Source organism: Notolabrus celidotus, chromosome 10, assembly GCF_009762535.1.
Source record: "Notolabrus celidotus isolate fNotCel1 chromosome 10, fNotCel1.pri, whole genome shotgun sequence".
Taxonomy (NCBI): domain Eukaryota; kingdom Metazoa; phylum Chordata; class Actinopteri; order Labriformes; family Labridae; genus Notolabrus; species Notolabrus celidotus.
This window is the reverse complement of record NC_048281.1, coordinates 25,047,803-25,067,421: the sequence shown is the minus strand read 5'-3', so window position 1 is coordinate 25,067,421 and position 19,619 is coordinate 25,047,803. Positions and strand designations below refer to the sequence as shown.

Genomic DNA, 19,619 nt, shown 5'->3' with positions numbered 1-19,619 from the left:
GATTCCAGCCTGCAACCCCTTTCCAGCATGTCATTCCTCTCCTCTATAAAATAAAAAGGTGTAAAAGCCCCCAAAATATATATTAAGAAAACCCCCTAACAATTAAAGGATGTTTGTTGGTACAATATACCGATAAACTTGTTCAGTTGTTTGTTTTTAGCTGCGGCACTGCTGAGGTGTTCACACGGGTTTGAGTAAGAAATCATCGAGGCAGCTGCTGAGTCCTCACAAACACATGAAAGTGGAACAAATGTACGTCCTTAATCCCTGCTTGCTGTGTGGACAGATTTTTAGATCATGCAGCTGCTTTAAAAAAGCATTAAATAGATATAAATAAATCTAGTTTACTTGTTTGCTATGAAGCAGATCCATCAGGTAATGTAGGACAGTTGAGCTCAGTTTAAAAGGATTAAAAAAAGATAACTTTTGTTTATATGTTCCACACATATTAAAACATCTTAAGTCCTGAGCTCTGCTAAAACTGTCTCACTTAAACCAGCTGGGTTAAATTTTACAAAAGTTACTCCTGCATTCAGTAAATCAGAATTAATGCGTTTCCTTGCAGCAGATTAAGTTAAAGTAGTGCAGGTTTGTAAGTTATGCATTATGTAAAGTTATTCTCTAATAGTCAGCATTGAATTCATTTGTTTTTTTCCTACTTTTTCAAATTAACAAAAAGTCTCAGTTCAAGGTCATTTTATTCAAGAGCCTTTGACCAGACCATTTGTTCCTCTTCAGCAGACTGAGGTAACTCTGTCTCTGACACTCAACTTATTTCCAAGGTTGAGTAAACAACTTGATTACTCAGTTCGGTCTCTTCTGGACTCCGCAATTCAAAAGGCATCGTTTCATAATCTTTCATTTTAAATTACTTAAAATGTGCATGTTCAACATTTGTGAACAGCAGCTATTGATGCAGGTTGATCAAGTTGGACTTATACAAAAGTGTCATTATGATTCTTTGATTCTGTTTGCTGAGGAGTAAACTGCTCTCAAATCTATTAAATGTACACATTAATACAGAGAATGCCAAATTATAATTTAAAATAAATAATGTAAACGTTTTTATGTTAAAATCACAAGTTGTACAATTTCCACTTATTCTTTAGCTTGAAAGAAATATTTTAATTATTTAACTTTTAGCTTTCGGTGAACTTTTACATTGAAGTTTTTTTCCCTCTAATGTAAAAATATTTTGGAAAAAATGTATCCTGGTCTCGTGTTGATCTGACGTGAGAATAGAGGTTTGGGTGGACACAGGAATATTTTTAGATTTCAAACTGGGTCAAAGCAGTCTTAAGTTTTGAATGGATGTATTAACATATTACATAACTAATGGATTTCTAGCATTCATGTAAAACATTCTGCCTTTTTAATATTTAAATATACATAATTAAAACATGTTACAGTATGTGTGCTGTTACAGGGGTGTAAAGCTTGTGAAGACGTGCTGATGTCATTGTGGTTACTTGTCAGGGTCTCTAAATGCAGATACACTGTAATGACTGAAATGTTTTCACCTCAGATCCAAAAGAGAGGGATAAATATTCCTCTCATTAAATTTTCATGGGAGACTGTTTGTTTTATAATGAATGGCTTCCCTGCTTAGTCCAGCCGTGATCAGCTTATCTATCGGCCTTAATCTCGATATGCACAGTCCTCATCTGGGCTCTGAGAGTAAGAAAATATAATCCACCAGAAAAACACATGAACCACAGCTGAATTTAACTGTAACAAACGCTGCTGTTTCTCTTGTACATGTCTGGAAAAGATGAAGACTGCGGTGAAAAGAGAATGGAGTGCATTACATTTCAGTATTTCCAAACATTAGCGACAAATCAGCAGTAATCACATTAAAAGATAAGATAATCCCACACACATATTGTCCCTTATGTGTAGATTAAGAGCAATAAATCCATGAATAAGGGAATTAAACAAAAACCACATCCCAGACTCTTATGTCACTGTGCTCTAATAACACGCTGCATGTGGTTTGTCGCATGTAATCCAGATGTCAGCAGCTGGGTTTATGTTCTGGTGGAAGAGATGAGGATTTGTGCGGTGAGAGGAGTCCCATCAGAGATGCCAACACACCCAGACAAACAAAAATATGAACACAGAGGAAGGTTTGCTTTCCCTCCTCTTCCAGCGGCCCTCCCTCTCGCTGATCGTAGCCCAGTGGCCTAGATAGTTATAGAGCTCCCATCTGTGGATACCATCCTGGATGTGTGGATGTGCAGGAAGCTGGATTTGCTGCAACACATGGATCATTTTCACCAAAAACCACATCTGTGTGGGAGATATTTTTTCCTTTTACTAGCAGACAGACTCCATTCTTGGTGTTTTAAGATGACTTTCAGACTTTATTGCACAGTTTACAGGAGGTATTTAGAGAAAACATGCAACAAAAGTGCCCACATGGAATCAAATCAGCATTTAGTTAGCACTAGAACCACTTGTAGACCTTTGTGGAGGAGTTTTTGATGGAAATAAGCAGCCATGGGTCAAACTTATTTTTGCATGAGGAAGGTTTAGACATGCAATGTATCTTGTACATTACTGCGTGAATGATACAGCTCTTCTTATGCAGTAAAAACAAAGACTGTACATATTTGATGTTAAATTCTTTAAGTTTATAGCAGTAGCATTACACCTTGTTGCCTCTTCACATTTTCTCCTATCATGTTATTGTATTTTATGTATATCATAACTAATCAATTTCCTCATATATTTAAGAACCTTCCTTTCAACAAACCCTGATTCTGAATCTGCAAATGCAAAAACCCAGAGTTTTGTAACACCAGCAGAATGCTCTAAGAGATTATTTTAGCTCCAGCGTCCAGTGGATTTTGAACTCTGGATCTCACCATGCAGGAGCGGGCTAATTCCTGGCTGCTTTGGGGTTTTTTTTTTTCTCTTCACTTAATTTTTAACTTTTCAAGACACACATTCACACATACATACAGTCTCTCCCTTGCACTGTGGTCGACCAGGGAGGTAAGTAACCTAGTGTAATGTATAAACAGTCCTATGAGCCTGAGTAATTCCTGTCCTCTTTCCAAGTGGAGCTTTATTTTTTCTCCCTCTACTCTCATTTCTGGGCCTAAAATCAGGTTAGCGTTTTATAAGGAGCTTAGCGCAGAGGGCCACAGTGTGCCACTAATGTAATAGAGTATCTCTCTCTCTCTCTCTTTCTCACTCTCACTCTCCCTCTCTCTCTCTCTCTCTCTCTCTCTCTCTCTCTCTCTTTCTCTCTCTCTCTCATTCTCTTCTGTCCTCTTTTCTCTTTGTGCATTTGCTTACCCTGCCGTGGAGTGTCCTTCTCTCTCTCCTTCTCTCCCTCTCTCTTTCTTGTTTTTTTTTTTTTTTTCTGTCTCCTTCCACCTCACCTCGCTCCTTTCCCTCCGCATCTCCCTCCGTCTGCAGATGTGGAAGGCGCACGCCTGAGGTTGAAACATTAAGACGGTGACACAGCCAGGACGGGACAGGAGGAGGACGAAGATAGGAGGAGGAAGAAAAGCAGAGGGGCTGCAAATCAGACCTTGGGTGAGTTCACTCTTTTCGAAGTGTGTGTGTGAATGTGTGTGTTCTAACAGCTTCTCACACCGAGATAGGAAGCACTTTTCACTCTGAATGTCAGGTGGATTTAACTCTGCAGTGTGTGTGTGATGGGAAGTTTGCGATTAAGCTGTTGTTGTGGATTATGGTGCTGTGAAATCTTGCAAGGATCTCTCTGCAATGTTAATAATCCACCAGATTATCCTCCATTTCTCTTGAGGCTATAGCTTTACTATGCATGACTCAAAGGAATGCCCTGATGTCTGATTTCAGTAAGTTGAAAATGTGTGGAGGCTCACATGTTGCACAAACACATGCATCTTATGGTCTTACATGCTTCTATCTTTTCCGACAGGGTGTCTCCTTAAAGCTGGGTTGATATGAGAGGTGCTGTGTGGACTTTGCATGTTTATCCATAACCTAACACATCTTGTCTTATCAGGCGCACATCCTTTACAGGATCATGTGTTGACAGCAGGCCACACAGGGATTCATGGAAAAGAAAAAAGGAAGGTGTATCTGAAATTGGACATTAGCTGCTGAGCTGCAAACAAAACAAAGTCTGTGAAACATAAGAAACAAGCAGCCCATTCTGATGTTTGTCAATCAAGTGTTGCACAAGTTAAGCTGTCTGAGGAAAGCTTTTGCTTTGTTAACAGAATATAATACTTCACCCAGGCTGTGCTGCTCTGTGACATTGTGATATTTGCCTACTCATAATAGAGTACGTGTTTTCCTCTATTTCTGCGGCTTCTGTAAAAGCCTCTACATGACATTTTGTTCATGTGTTTTCTCAACATGCCCCACCTAGCTACGGCAAAGGTTTGTACTGTTCCTAGTAATGCCAATAAACCTTTGAACCGCAAGTCCACTGTCACATCCTCAGGCGCTCACTCAAGTGCACTAAGTGCATGTGCGTGTCTGCAGGAGACAACGCGACTTGTGTGTATTTACACCACGTTAGAAGCCCTCCAGCGAGTGACAACCGCCTCAAAAGTCAGCCTGCCTGAGGTTCTAGTCGTCCAAATTGCCTGCCGCCTTTCTTTACACATTTCTCTGTCTGCTCTGTGCTTCCTGCAGGGATCAGACTGATGGCGTCCTTCTCTGGAGATGCAGAAGGGAGCACTGAAGACATTACAGGTGAGATTATTTGTGGTGTCGTTTTACACAGTAGAGTTAAAGTGAAGTCTTTGTAAAGAAGGTGCTCCTTTCTTTAGAGCTGTCAGAATGAAAGGCTTAGTTGGCATAACATTGAAACATGTGAACAGGGACTGCTTATTGTCAGTAACAGATCCTAATCTACAACACTGGGTGACAGGTTTCTGATGTAGATAATGAGGGAACATATAGGCTTCAGAGAGAACTCTGTGAGTTCTGCGCATGTGTGTGTAGGAGCTGCTGTGACCTGGATCCGTCTCTGTCTCAATCTATGTTAGGACGTAAAAAGTCCAAGCTCAGGTCTCTGAAAACGCGCCTCTTTGGGAGGAGTAAGAGAGGGAGCTCGACGAAGAAGAACCCCAAACTCAGCCAGTCGGAGAGCAACATCACGTCAGGAAAGGAACTCGGATCGGAGGAAGATTTGTCGTGAGTGGAGGATAAAACATTTAAATGTTTGCCACTTCATTTCAGACTTCCAGTCTATTCATCTGCTCCTCCTCTGTTTTTCCGCTGCTGTGCCAACAGATGTCCCCAGGGAATGATGTCATCACGAGCTTTGTCCCACGACAGCATCTTTCTGGATGATCAGGTCCTTAAAGAAGCTGAACCAGACAGGGTTTCATCCCAGGAGAATGTGCAGGGCAGGATCAAAGCTCTTCAGGTAAACTTACATATTTAAGGCAATTTTTAGGAACTGAACCTTTAAAAAAAAAACACTTTAAAATACCCATTCTGTTGTTTCATAGAAGAAGCTCCAACAGCAGAAAATGCATTTGGGTCCGCCACCTCTGGTTCTGCCCATCAGACGACCAGAAGATCCAGAAGGCCGCTCAGATGACGATTATCTCTCCAGCAGCCCCGCTGAGATCTCAGTAAGTGAGAGTCAGGGAACACTCAGTGATGTGATTATAATCCCACAAACACAACGCATGATCAGTTACCTGCTTATCCAACCACTTCAAGTTCAGGTAGGGAATTTTCAGGGTACATTTTGATGCCTGTGTGGCTTTGCCAATCACTCTCTTATTGGACACAGAGCCTCATTCCTCATGCATTTCAGTTCAGCTCAACCCTGCTCCAGTAACCAAGAGCAAAAGCCTTAATTAAACAAATAAAAGACTATAATTAAACATGAGGCAGAAGTTAAGACAAGTCCTATCCTCCACCTAAGAGAACAGCAGTGCAGCGAGAACAACACTGTGTGTCAGGAGAGCTCCTTTGAACTCTGAAAGCTACTTTTCAAGCTGGAAGACATTGAACTACAATCAGGCTCCCCTCTGGGGAAATCTTAGTTAACTAAAGCCAGTTAGAAAAAGTAGGTCAACACATAACAAAAACAAACGGACCACGCACGCTACACGTGATGTTGTGTTCAAACTGTGTTAATTAGATAAGTCATATTATATTAAGCATGCTGTTTGATTTAATTTACGGTGGAAAGTACCAATCTGTTCACGGGTTATACCAAAAAAAAGACCCCTCATGTCTATCAGTGGGCTATGAAAACTGTTACAAGCAAGATAATTCAGTTAGCTAGAGCTATTTAACTAGCATGCAACATCTTCTCAACTTGAGCATACGCCCCATGTACAGAGGCCCTTATCGCAGAGGTTGCTGGTTCAAGTCCCACCTTCGACCATTTGCTGCACACTCTCTACTCCCCATGTTTCCTGTCTCTCTCCAGCTGTCCTATCCAGTAAATGTGATAATGCATAAAAAGTATAACTTTAAAAGAAAGATAGAAAAAAGAAAGAAAGAAAGAAAGAAAGAACCAATTTCTTTTGAGCTTTTCTTAAAACTTTTAGAATCAAAGAAAAAGATATTTCAGGTGAGCTTAAAATCCAGTATTTTCCACCACCCTAGAGACCTAAACATGTCTAGAACAATCCCATATAAGCTTTGCTTATTCACAGGCATTCAATTATTGTTATGTGTTTGTTCTGAATATAGCTGAATCTAGTATTTTCTGACAAATTAAGCAAACGATCTTCAACTGCCTAAATTTGTATGTACAATCAGGAGTTTCTGTAGTTTCCTACACAAAATGTGACCAAAACAATATTAACCGCTCCAGCTAGCTCATGCAAAAATGTTGCCAACTTCTCCTACTTGTTTTAAAGTGTCCATGTATTTCTTTGTGTGCATTATCATTCGGATATGTCTGTAGCTATTCCTGCACTTTCCCTACAAGGAAAAAAATCCTGCTAAATTGTGAACATTTCACCAATCTCTAATGCTCAGAGCTTCAAATCTGAGATTAGAGTTGTGCTTGGGTACAGTATGAGGTACAGATTGAAAGAAAAGGCTTGAGATATCATATATTTTTCTTGCTGTAAACAATTCCAGTGAAAAAGGCTAAAACAAACAATGCATTAGTTTGTCTCCAAATGTTTCCTGACGTCCCTGCCCTGTCTGCAGGACTCAGCTCTAACAAAGCTCATTTAGTCCTGCTTAGGGCAGTAATCTTAAAAAAATGGGTCACAAACAAATAGTTTCTTCTTTTTTAAAGCCATTGTAATCCCTAAACCTCTGGGACTGCAGTTTTGAGCAAACATTACAAAATATACAGAATAGTAAATATTACATCTGCTGGGGCTTCACAGGCACAGATTAAAATGCACTTTTGAGTACAAGCAGCAGGACTGAGTGTGTGGGATGACTTAAACCAGAGGGTTCATGTTCATGCTATGAATAAACATCTCAGACAGTGTAACAGTGATGCTCAGTGCTGTGTAAATAACTAGCAGAGGAAAACAGCACAGACTTATACAAAGACAGAAGTTGTCAATAGTTGTCAACAGCAGCAAAGTAGACAGCATATGAAATAGCAATTATTAAATAGTTATTAGCAATTAAAATTAAAGAAGTGAAAATAAGCATATCTTACAACATATATACACAACTAAATAAGTAAATTTACAAATATTTCCAAAACCAATGACGCAGTGAAAAATCTTTTCTTGCATCAGGAAAAAATCATCAGTGATAATGTTAGTGACGAAGCCACAACTAGCCATGAGGTGACTTCAGTTTAATGTTTGACGTACAACACTTTTTGCTGTTGTTAACTTTAATAGCTCTGCCTCAAAGCCTTGGTACCTGTATATATATTCTAGTTTGGGGATATATTGGAGAGCATATTTAGTTAGACATTTCATTTGGTCAACACTTAATCATCAAGGATGACAATTCAGCTATCACCACAGGCAGAGCTAAGGTACAAAAGTAAAAGTACAATGCAGTCTTTTTCATCATAAACACGTGTGTTCATGGCACTTCCATATGAGGTATAAGAAAATAAGTTTAGCTAAAGAGAGTGACTCACTATTTTGTTGTTCCTTTCTTTTCAGACTTCTCCAATCTCACCCAACCCCAAACAATCACCCACCAAATACGCATCCCAGACTGTGCCTGTCTCTGTTCCTTCCAATTCTTCTGTGGATGAGTCTCCGTCAGACTTCAGCTCTCCGGCCCAGTTAACCCCTCGCCTGGACACCTCTGCTGCTCGCCACCGGATGTCAGTCAAGCCCAGAAACCAGCGAGCAGGCTCCAAGAAGAAAATTGGTGAAGCTGATGTAAGTGGATTCACTTTTTGTTCTAACTTTATGTTTTGTTAAATTATTAGACAAACTCCGACCTTATGTACTTTCCTTATATCTCTGTTTTTCAGTCTGACTTGGCACTGAACAACATCGACCACCCCGATTCTGACAGTGAAAAAGAGCTGCAGTCTGATAGTCAAGAAGAAGTGACATTGGAAACACAACAAGGAGAAACCATCAGTCCTGTTACATCTCAACTTCAACCTTCAAAACCCCCAGAAGTGGTACCACTTACATCAGCTGTAGAAAATAAATCAATGACGGACCTAACTCCTCTTGAGGCAGTGCCCTCTGTACCCTCCCAGGTTCTTAGAGTCAAGACTCACAGAACAGGGGACACAATGTCCAGTGAGCGGCCACACTCGTGCTTCTTACCATCAGAGATGAAAGACAAAAGAGATGCTGGTTTTGAGATAGAAGTAATGAGACATACTCTGAACAAGACTGGGATAACCGACCAGCTCTCCTCCGCTGCTGGCTTAGAGGAACCATTCAGGTCCTCCTCCCCTCAGCAGCAGGTTCAAAATGTGCCAGAAGGCACATCAGTTATAAAACGATCCTCCCAGGGATCTGGGTCCTTCCATTTCTCCGTCACCACTGCCAAAAACAGAGACGGAGAAAGACCCAGATCAGGCAGTTTTGCAGGAGTTCTTGAAAAGACTGAGGGCAGGCACAGATATGAAAAGAAACCCATTTCAAGCATGAAGGAGAAGGAAGAACTGAGAGAGTTACAGTTAAGAGGAGCAAGCTCTGCTGCTGGAAGACTCAGACAGGGGGGAGCTCAGCAGAAAAGCTCAGATTTTCTACTGGACAAGAGAGAGAGCCTCAAAAAACTGGACTCTGTGGTACCACCGACGAGTGTCACCTCAGACACGGACGCTGTCAAAAGTGAGGAAGAGAAGGAAGAAGTGGAAAGACAGGAGGCGCGGGAGGAAGAAGGAAAGGTGGCATTTGGTGTCAAACTGCGCTCCACATCTCTGTCAATGAGATTCCGGTCTGAAGCGGCAGCAAGCGAAGAGCAGTGTGACAAACAAAAAGGAGAGGAAGTGAGCAATAACACCAGCAACAAGTCCAGGAAAGTGACACCTGAGAGTGTCATCTCGAGTGTACCACTCACCTCTGGAGACCTACGACAGACAGGTGAGTCCCATGTAGAAAGCCCCTTTTAAAACATATCATAAAGGTGGTCTTATATTTTAAGAAACATGCTTTGTTGCTCCATAATGAGCTGTTTTCAGTTCCCCAAAGGGTTAAACATTGTATAGATTCACACAGCAGTTTTCACGGAGTAATCATTTCCTTACAGTGATCTACTCATCACAGAGAACCTTTGTACGTTTTAAAACACCACTGTGTTGTCTAACTGAACTGTGTCATTCCTTAGATCCGACCCTACCTGGCCTCTCTTCCCCGGTTAAAAAAACTCCACCATCACCATGGACAGACGTCCAATCGACTGCCAAAGTTGAAAACTCCAGTTTCACCCTCAAAGAAATTGAAAGTATCCCTGCAGCACCTCAGGAGCCTGCACCCACCCCTCAATCTGCCTCCTCTGAGGTGTCCTGGATGAGTCTGGCTATGGAGAAGACCAAAAGCATCCAGCAGCTTTTTACTAGATTTCCCAGAGAATTCTCAGGTGCACCACCGAGACCACAAGCACAAGCGCCACCAGCGAGTCAGGCACCTACACCGCCTGTGGCGCCCACGCAGACACAGACTGTGAAAATGCAACAAAGTGTGATGCCATTAGAGGTGGCGAAACAGCCACCGACTGATGCAGTCAAAGCGGAAATGGCGCAGAGTAGAAGTCAAGCACAGGTTGTCAAACCGTCGCTGGTGGCAGTGCAACAGAAGACATTAACGGCGTCTCCAGTGAAGTCAAACACCCCGAGAGAACCGATAACATCCAAACAGATCAGTCAACCCCAGCCACAACTGAATTCAACTCCTTCTGCATCTCGCCCAGCTGTGAAGACAAACCCAACAGCAGCTCAGCCCCCCTTGCTCTCTGCTACAAAAACCCAGACCCCGTCTCCGATGACCCAGCCTCCCTTGCTCTCTGCTACAAAAACCCAGGGAGCAGCTCAGGCACCGTTGCTCTCTGCTACAAAAACCCAGACAGCAGCTCAGTCCCCCTTGCTCTCTGCTACAAAAACCCAGACCACATCTCCGACAACCCAGCCTCCCTTGCTCTCTGCTACAAAAACCCCAACAACATCTCAGTTGGCACAAGGGAGCACCACACAATCTCTTGCACAGTCTTACCTTTCTTCAGCCCAGCAGCAGCAGCAACCTCCCTGGACCAATCGAGCTCCTCAGTCGGCCAACCCGGTCAAATCAGTGACTCCAGCTCTTGCTTCAGTTTCAACCACCGCGCCAGCTCCTCCTGTTCCTCCTGCTCCAGAATCTGCATCAGGAGAAGAAAAAGAAACCCCTGTGCAGGAAAAAGAACCTGCACCCCTGTCAGTGAGCCAGAGGGCTGCTTTTTTGGAGAAACGGGCAGAGCGGGTAACTCCACCAGCAACCAAAGGGGTTTGTGTTGCTTTGTTTTTATAACTATCCTCAGAGTTTGGCTAGATCAAATCCAATGGAAGGGAAAAAAACAATGGTGTAATTGTTTTATTTATGAGCCTCTAAACCTTGTTCTGGGCATCCAGACTCAAGTCGTTGTATTCTTTCTGCGCACTTCCAGTCCCTGTGAGGAGTTTTTAACAGGTTGTGAAACAGATTGATACTGATGCCTGGTCTGACCTTCTGAAGTTTTAAAAGTGTCATCTTAACAAGCTGAGCACTTTAGTTTGAGCAAACATTACTGAAACAGAAATTATAAGTGGATGTGTGGGGACTATTTCTTGCCCAGTACGGTGTTGATTTAAAACACAGTATAGTTGCAATGTCCACCGTATTTAGGGAATTTTATTTCGCCCGCAGGAACTTTACCCTGGAACTAGGGACCTTACCTCTGAACTACGTGAGTTTCGACTGGAGGAACCAGGGTCTAAATTTAGTTCTGGGGTACATAATCTCCTACCTGAAAAGCCCCTGCTTGGGGGGGTAGTACTTTTCAAAGGTCCTGGGACTTTCGGCTGAACGTAACGGTGTTTGTGGAGTTCCTGGAAATGCATCCTAGTTTAGTTTTTTATTAAGATTTCAAAATATTATTGAATATAATTTTTTTTCCATACGTCACTGGCCTGAATTTGCACAATCCACCCGGGACGTCAGCCTGCGGTCGAAACGCAGACAACAATGGGGGCACAGGAACCTTTTAGTTCCGGGGAAAGTAGTTCTGGGGGCTAAAAGACCCCAGAACTCTTGGTCTAAATGCACCTCAAAGCAACATGGTGGCTAATTGATGAGTTTTTAACAGTTTATGGTCACCATAGAAGATCTTTGATGTAGAGGAGGATACACCAGGCTTTAGCTAGACTGACAATTTTGATAGGAGGATTAGATAATAATTGTGAAATGAATGAGATTACTAGATTATTTTCTAACTCCTTTCTTTGAAGTTGCCCAATTTTCTCGAGGAGATGATCTAACTTACAGTTTTCCTCAGGTTGAATTGAAGAAAGCTCCAACGGAGGCACAGACACTAGTGGAAACCCCGGTCTCACCCAAAACCTCAACAGTAGTCCAAGACACTAAACCAGAGGGGAGACAATGGGCCAAACCTGCAGGTGTGTTATTAATGAGTACTAATAAATAAATACTCTGATTCACTATGTGCATCAATAACATGACGTTTTTTTTGCTTTCAGAGTCAAGTCCCACCAAAATTCCAGACCGGCCTCAGGATGACAAATGGCCCAGGAAAAATGTGGCGTCATCCCCCGCGCGCTCGCTGTCACCCACAGTGCCGTCACCATTACAGTCCATGCCTGAGGGCGGCCAGCCATCCTGGATGGAACTGGCCAAAAGAAAGTCAATGGCCTGGAGTGATAAGTCCATGGACTGAGAGGGGGGGGGACAGACAATCAGCAAATACAGCAGCCCTACACAAAATCTTACGTTGAAATTTTAGGTGAGTCTGGCAGAAAGGTGATGATTCAACTCTGTTTAGGATTGTGAGTTTGCATACTGAGTTTTATTTAATTCTAAAGTGTTAATGTAATATTTAGAGGCAAGCAGAGAGAAAGTATATATTGAAAAGTTAATTAAAATCACTCTTTAATGCTGATACCATATCTGACTGAAGTTTTATGTGATTCAGCATGTCATTGCTGTTGATAGTGATGTTTAATAAAATTTCTAAGCTAAGTTTTGTGTCATTTGTCAAGTTATTTTATGTGAGATTGCTCAAACACACCAGAACTAAATTAAATTACAAAGTTAAGATTGCCAAACTTTCCATTTATGGAATTTTGTTTGTTTTCTGTAATATTTCTTGAAAGCATTTAGCAGTGAGTGTGGGTCAAGGCCAAAGCTCTAGGACACAATGTTCTGATTGCTGTCCTGGCTTTACTTGAACTTATCAGTAATGACATCTAACTGTTGGCTTATTTGGACGACTGCGCTTCTTCCATACCTGATCTGTCCCACGCTGTATTGTGTGTGGGTGTATAGAAGTAAAGTTTTTAACCTGAGACCAGAGGATATTTCAAAATCATAATTCAAGCACCTTATTCTTGGGTGTGTGGTCACATATGAACTCACAATACTATCAGTATGTCATTTAACAATGTGGGGCTTTACTCATGAGAGAAATCTATCACAAATGCATTACAGCTTGGGCTAAATTAAGTCAAATGCAACATTAGAAATACAGAATATCGTCTAAATGATGGTGGTGGAAGAATGTAGACCCTTTAACTAAATACAAGCAGTCAGCAGACACTACATTCTAAGTGTTTTTTGTAAAAGGTAAAAGTCCTACATGTATTTGTTGGATTTTTTTGACATTTTCTTTGAATTCACAATTATGTTTTTCTGCATGGAGTGTGATATGTAGAGGTTAAGTGTCTAACATGAAATATTATCAAAGACAATAATACTTTGGACTTGGGTCAACCATTTTGAAGACCTAAAAAATATATATTAAAATTCAATTTTGATCTGTTCTTTCGCTTGAGAGTAGCATTGAAACCATGCAAGTGTATTAAATCCTTGAGTAACTTTTTTTTACCACCACTTAAAACATACTGCTCTAAAGCAGGGGTCAACAAATTTTTCAGGCTACGACCCCCAAAATATAGGTGCCAAAGAGTTGTGACCCCACTGTCCCTCGAAGTGATTAAATGTAGCTTCATACTTAATTTAGCTAGTCTGCAGAAAAGTAGCCACCAACATGCACATGTGGTACTGATGCTTTTGTTAATTAACTGTAAACTAAGCCTAATTCTAACCCTAACCTTAGGAGCCATCTAAAGCTTGGGCTCACAAACGTTTCAGCCCATGACCCCCCAAATATAGATGCCAAAGACTTGTGACCCCCACTGTCCCTTAAAGTGATTTAATGTGGCTTCATTTAGCTGGTCTGCAGAAAATTAGCCTTCCTATATGAGCAAGTGGCTGTGTTCCCTGTGCTGTTATGAATTAACCTACTGCTACTGATGCTTTTGATAATTCCCTGTTCACTAACCCTAAACTTAGGAGTCATCTGGCAAAAAGAAAGGCAGAAAACTCATTACCTTTTCTATTTTCAAGGTTTTAATTCAAGTTAAGCTACTACTTATGTTGATATTTTTTTACTATAATGGGTAAAATGTACTATTTGAGATAACTTTTGTCATTCAACATTTTTTATTGCATTTTTTTTTGTATTTCTTTGTTCACCAAGAGTTAAAAAATTAAATGAGTAACACAAAACCAACAGAGAGGAAAAAATAATTAAATACAAAATGTACACAATAAATAATAATAATAAAGAAATACTAATAATTAACAGTACAAACAAAACGAAAGATAAACATAAGACAACAATATAAATAAACACAAATAAATAATATTAATAATTATTTTAGATAACTTATGTCATTCAATTTTTCTTTTGCATTTTTTCAGTATTTCTTTGTTCAGCAAGAGTTAAAAAATGATATGAGTAATACAAAACCAACAAAGAGAGGAAAAATAAATAAATACAAAAAAAACATATAATAATAATAATAATAATAATAATAAAGAAAAAACAGTAATTTACAGTACGAACAAAAAGGAAGATAAACATAAGAAAGCAAGGTAAATAAACCAAAATACATTATAATATTTTTTTTAGATAAATTTAGAGGACCCCTGCTCTGAAGTATAAAATTATATATATTTTTTTAAATGTCCCTGTTTAGTCAATAGGGGTCGCTGTTCTTCCCTGCAAGTTAACTGGTGTTACGAAAACATGGAAAATGTATAGATCTTTCCTACAGTGAACAAAGGCTCGAACAGGGATTATACACGGACACAGTTCTGTAAAGTTGTTAAGGTTGGGTCTGTTAGTGTTTTGCATAAGTGCTTGGAGAGTGTATTATATCCTCACACACACCTCCTCTGATGAACATCCGGAGGAGTGGAGTGTTATAACACATGTGTGAAGTGGGCTTCAAACACGTGAGGTTGTAAACAACAAACTGGAGGAGCTGGGCGGCCATTATTACCTGGGCTCAATGACATGAAGTCCCCTCTCTTTTTCCTGGCACTCGCTGCCAATGTTATTTGTGTGTGTCTGAGCTACACACTGAGGAGCCCCGTGTCGTGGGTCGTCTCCTCCAACGATGTGGTGGAGGACGCGGACCTGTCCGAGGAGGTCGCCTCGGCTCTGCTGGTGGACGGAGCCGGGCTGTGGAAGCAGGCTTACCCGTCTCCAAACGCTCTCGCAGACAGCGTGGAGATCCCCTCGGAGCTAGTCAAGCAGAAGGAGGAGAATGTGGCGCAGCTTTCCTCTCGACTGTTTTCATATCGGCTGGACAAGGTGAAGAACTCTAACAGCGGCGGCCCTCCACCTCACGAGGAGACCGCCAGGACTGCCAGATACATAGCCCACAGCAGTGACTGGGGACATCTAGCCACCATTTCAACTCAAGACAAGGTGATACAGGATATGTCCAGTTTTATATTTAAAACAAGACAAGCTAAAGCACAAGCAAGCTGGTCTCAAACTACCTGTGAATGTCGGTTTTAATAACATAGAAAAAATTAATAGCTTTGAGTGTATCACTGTCAAACCCCCTGGATCTTGTGCAACCACTTGCCTGAATGTTAACTTTTGCAGCCACCAGAAGTTTGCTGTTTGGACTCCTTTTTTGTTATGCAAAGGGTTCAAAGAAAAGCCAAAACATCTATTTAAATTTAACGCTGTTGCTATCTACATTTTGTAAAGGTACAAGGGGGTAATTTATGTAAGGCACCTCAGATTAACAGCAAGAGGACCTTTGGACAGTCAGGGCTATAGTTGTCTTGGAGTTACAGTGCATAAGTGTAAGTTCCATGCACTGGCAGATTTCATAGATAGTAACTCAACTCAACTCAACTCAACTTGATTTATACAGCAGCTTTCATACATACAAGCATGCAGCCCAAAGTTCTTTACAAAAGAACAGAGAGACAGAAAACAACAGCAATGGTACAATTATAAAAGGCATGATCATAAATAAAATACTTAAAAAAAAAAAGATTAATACAGTAAATTTGATAAAATAAGTAAGAGTAGACAGATAAGTAAAAGTAAAAAATATCAGATAAATACAATAAAGAAATTATAATAAAAATAATAATAATGCAGTCGAGGGCTGAAAATAAATTACTCCAAATTAAAAATTCAAATTCAAGTTTGCTTTATTGGCATGAACAAAGACATGGTATTGCCAAAGCACATAAAAATCATACACATACATTACATTACATACATTACATATACATATATAAAAGCTAGATTAAAAAGGTAAACCTTAAGTTTACATTTAGAAACAGCCAGAGTCTTCGCTGTTCTAATATCCAGTAACATGCAATGGAACTTCTGTCTGTACTCCACTGCACCTCAGAATGAGTTAAGCATCTTTATGTTATTTTAATTTTTCTGCTTGTAAAACAGTGCTCCTTTCTGAATGCTATGAGTGCATAGTGGATTGAACATTATGAACATATGGAAGACCTACCTTTATAATGTAAATAGTTCAGGATATGACTTCCTGTGGTGGCTACAGCCCAGTAATTAACCAAGAGACAATCTGCAGAATCAACTCACTTAAACAAGATTTTAGAAAACTGACTGCATCACTTCTACAATCTGTAAAACAATATGTATTTGTCTATATTCCTGCACAGATTAAAGGAATCCCATTTGGAAACATCTTCTCAGTCAGTGATGGACCGCTGGACAACAGCACTGGAGTCATCTACTTTTACGTAACTCCAATGGACTACACAGTGACAGACCTGAAAAATAACCCCTATGCCTCACTGACATTCTCAGAGGCTGAAGGAGAATTCTGCAGGTGAGCCCCTATTATTTCATGTTCTGTGCAAATGAATGTGTTTAGACTACCTAAAACATGGATCAATTTCAGCTCTGGGACATGTAATGAAGTAAAGAAGCAGGATCTACAACTTATTCACATTAGTTGACATTCTGCCTTTGCAGGGCTTTAATAAAATAAGTGCTTTACAAATCAGTCAGCAAACCTGCAGCTGGCTTCTTTAGTTCGTTGTTGATCCAAGCTTGACTGAATTGAATTACTGCAAGTTACCTGTTGGCTTGCAAGAGCTACTACAACTGTTCAGTCTGTGTTTGTTATAATGGAAACATGGTCCTCTGTGTTTCAAGGCAAATGGTGTATGATCCAGAGGATCCAAGATGTGCTCGACTCACACTTACAGGCAAGATGGTGGAGGTGGCCCCTGAGGACCTTGCATTTGCCAAGGAGGCGATGTTCTCACGGTAACTTGGCTTGTTGACTCTGTAGTCGTGTAGAAATACTCAGTGGATTCCTTCAATGCTGAAATTTAGCAAACAACACAATTTGAACACATTTTTTGTGTGTTCCTCTTTCTTACAGACATCCTGTGATGGCAAAGTGGCCAGTGGGACACAAGTGGTTCTTCATGAGGCTGGAGTTGATCCAGATCTGGCTGCAGGACTGGGTTGGAGGCGTATCACTCATTCCACTGGAGGACTACTTTAAAGCTACACCGTTTTGAAAACATCTCTTCCCCTGCATCATGTTAGCTTGGTAAAACAGACCAAGGGCGAATACCACGAAGCAATGCACGACATACCCAGGCTTTCTTTGAGTTAGCTGGCTCCACAAAGCCTGATGCTCTGTTTAGAGATGACAGGTATAATGAAGCTGGTTCTCTGTTTCTCTGTTAGCTTTCTGCTTCAGGCTCTGTGCACGCTCACATGAAAGGAGGGATTTAGCACATCATTTGATACTTCAGCACAAACATGAACGATCACCAGCTGTCTGCTTCAGTCAGGCTGATATAATGAGAGGAGATAATGAATCTTTAAACATTATTGCGGTGAAAATCAGCACTGCTGCTGCACTTATGAAAGAGAGACATGCTGCGGAAAATGATTGTGTTACTTTGTAAATTTAGTTGTTGATTTTACCAGATAGTACACGCTGAGTGGTTTATTTCTAATATGACTGCTACTCACAGTAGAACTCTTGAACTTAACCAGGGATGCACATGATTTCATCAGTGTGGGCAGAAACTGCAATTACATCAGATACCTCTACTTTATAAACAACTCTGGAATCACTTTTGTAACCTGTTTGGCCAAACGTCTAATAGTTCAGTACCTTGATTTAATCAGTGATAGATATCAATAAACTAATCAATTTTAGAACCAAACATAAAAAGGTAGGTCTATTAAAATGTAATTTTCAGATGATGTGCCGTTAAAGTTCTCTCACTTTGTGGATGATCAGCTGAAACTGAAAGTATTAGTTTTGCCTGGAGCAAACTGAGTATTAAAGATGAGGGAGACTGGAGGGGGTCCGATTATATTCTTGACAAGGATAATTCAATTAGATGCATTTAGGCTCCTGTGTTGCGATGCATAGAGTGTCACCGTCATTACATTTTTGTTCTGTGTTCATTAAAAAAGTCAAGTGTGAAGGTTCCAAAAAGCCAGCTGATTATCTATATTGCTCATTTATGGCATCTGCAAGAATTGATTAGTTAAATTATATCACTTTGCATCCAATCTCAAGCCATAACTCTGAATGTAACCTGCTACCAACCAGGTTGAGTTAGGAGTAAGTTACCATGTTGATCTAGAAAGGTTAGTAGAGAGCCAGCTTCATGACATGGAAAACTCCTGGTTTAGGCTCAACAGCCCCAGCTTACCCTTTAATCTTGCTTCATGGCACACCCCCAGCTTCAGCAGTCAGCGCCTGAAATGTCAATCTAATATAGGGTAAGAAGAAATCCAAAGCAGTGAATGTGCGCAGAATATTTTCAGTACTGCTATTTTTCAAATTGGTAGAAATACAGGTGCTTATTTTTGCTGAGTCATTTGCTTCTAAACTCTGTTTGTCACAGTGAGTTCATCAGATTCCTAAATTTGATGTTTGAATGTATTCTCACTAAATATGGTAGGGATGTGATAATCACAGGTGTCATATGGAATTATGTGTCCTGTCTAATGTATTCTCTATGAACACTAATTGCTATTTTTTGGGAGTTGATTTTAAAAATGTGTGCAGTGAAAACAATAAATGAATGTGAGCACTAAATTGCTGTGACATCTTTTTAGAGAAAATAATAGTTGTTTAATATACCCCAATATCGGGGTCAGAGTTACCTGCTATAATTTACATTTCAACATTTGAAACCTTATTTATAAGTGTGATGATATTTTTTGGTGTTAACATGACAATCAAAGGCTGTGTTCCAATCATTCCTAGTGGAGGAGCCTATTTGCTTGCTTTGGTACAGATACAAATGATATGAACATCAATGTAGGTAAAAGAATGGCCCACTAGATGGCATGCTTACTACTTGCAGAATAAAAAGTAAGTCACTGCAACTTGCCAAATATGAAGTGCCTGAAGAGCCAGAGTCTGCAGTTTCAGCACTGCAATTTTGGGACCTCACCTCTAGGACCTTTGAAAACTATTACTGTATCAGTTTGTCACATACAATGACTGTGTTTCATCCAGCAAGAGCAGATGACCCCTTTTATTGTTCTGTACTGAACTTCTACTAATAGTAAACTGGTGTCATTGCAGAAAAGATGGCATAACTCGGTCTCTGGAAACATGTAATGTTTTCACAGAAGGCTTCAAATGCTAAGAATGGTTTAGAAGCCATTTTCCATCCACCACTCTATCATATGGCAATTTGGAAGGGCACAGAAACACA

The 19,619-nt window shown here is 40.4% G+C and overlaps 2 protein-coding genes and 1 long non-coding RNA gene across 3 annotated transcripts; 2 read left to right on the top strand and 1 right to left on the bottom strand.

Moving 5' to 3' along the window:
* The first annotated feature begins 3,452 nt into the window (after nucleotides 1-3,452).
* Nucleotides 3,453-12,547, top strand: cracdla (cracd like a). Its single transcript, XM_034694188.1, has 10 exons — nucleotides 3,453-3,546; nucleotides 4,639-4,698; nucleotides 4,995-5,142; nucleotides 5,242-5,377; nucleotides 5,463-5,618; nucleotides 8,067-8,291; nucleotides 8,387-9,458; nucleotides 9,703-10,850; nucleotides 11,878-11,998; nucleotides 12,080-12,547. The coding sequence occupies exons 2-10, from the start codon at nucleotides 4,650-4,652 to the stop codon at nucleotides 12,274-12,276; spliced, it is 3,252 nt and encodes a 1,083-aa protein (XP_034550079.1). The 5' UTR covers nucleotides 3,453-3,546; nucleotides 4,639-4,649; the 3' UTR covers nucleotides 12,277-12,547.
* Nucleotides 7,733-10,765, bottom strand: LOC117820430. The gene is made up of 2 exons (XR_004632740.1): nucleotides 10,584-10,765; nucleotides 7,733-8,263 (listed from the first exon to the last, which is right to left on the bottom strand). It is a non-coding gene; the product is annotated as an uncharacterized LOC117820430 (long non-coding RNA).
* A 2,085-nt stretch (nucleotides 12,548-14,632) lies between the features above and the next one.
* On the top strand, nucleotides 14,633-18,991 carry creg2 (cellular repressor of E1A-stimulated genes 2). Its single transcript, XM_034694554.1, has 4 exons — nucleotides 14,633-15,336; nucleotides 16,572-16,741; nucleotides 17,071-17,184; nucleotides 17,303-18,991. Exons 1-4 carry the CDS (start codon nucleotides 14,920-14,922, stop codon nucleotides 17,442-17,444), a joined length of 843 nt encoding a protein of 280 aa, XP_034550445.1. The 5' UTR covers nucleotides 14,633-14,919; the 3' UTR covers nucleotides 17,445-18,991.
* Nucleotides 18,992-19,619: the final 628 nt, after the last annotated feature.

What these genes read in the sequence shown, in the direction of transcription:
- cracdla (XM_034694188.1), top strand. Translation starts at nt 4,650, where the DNA reads ATGGCGTCCTTCTCTGGAGATGCAGAAGGGAGCACTGAAGACATTACA. An exon ending in GAGCACTGAAGACATTACAG is followed by an intron (nt 4,699 to 4,994) that starts GTGAGATTATTT and finishes AATCTATGTTAG; the next exon opens with GACGTAAAAAGTCCAAGCTC. An exon ending in GTCAGGGAACACTCAGTGAT is followed by an intron (nt 5,619 to 8,066) that starts GTGATTATAATC and finishes CTTTCTTTTCAG; the next exon opens with ACTTCTCCAATCTCACCCAA.
- creg2 (XM_034694554.1), top strand. Translation starts at nt 14,920, where the DNA reads ATGAAGTCCCCTCTCTTTTTCCTGGCACTCGCTGCCAATGTTATTTGT. An exon ending in GCTGAAGGAGAATTCTGCAG is followed by an intron (nt 16,742 to 17,070) that starts GTGAGCCCCTAT and finishes CTGTGTTTCAAG; the next exon opens with GCAAATGGTGTATGATCCAG. An exon ending in AAGGAGGCGATGTTCTCACG is followed by an intron (nt 17,185 to 17,302) that starts GTAACTTGGCTT and finishes TCTTTCTTACAG; the next exon opens with ACATCCTGTGATGGCAAAGT.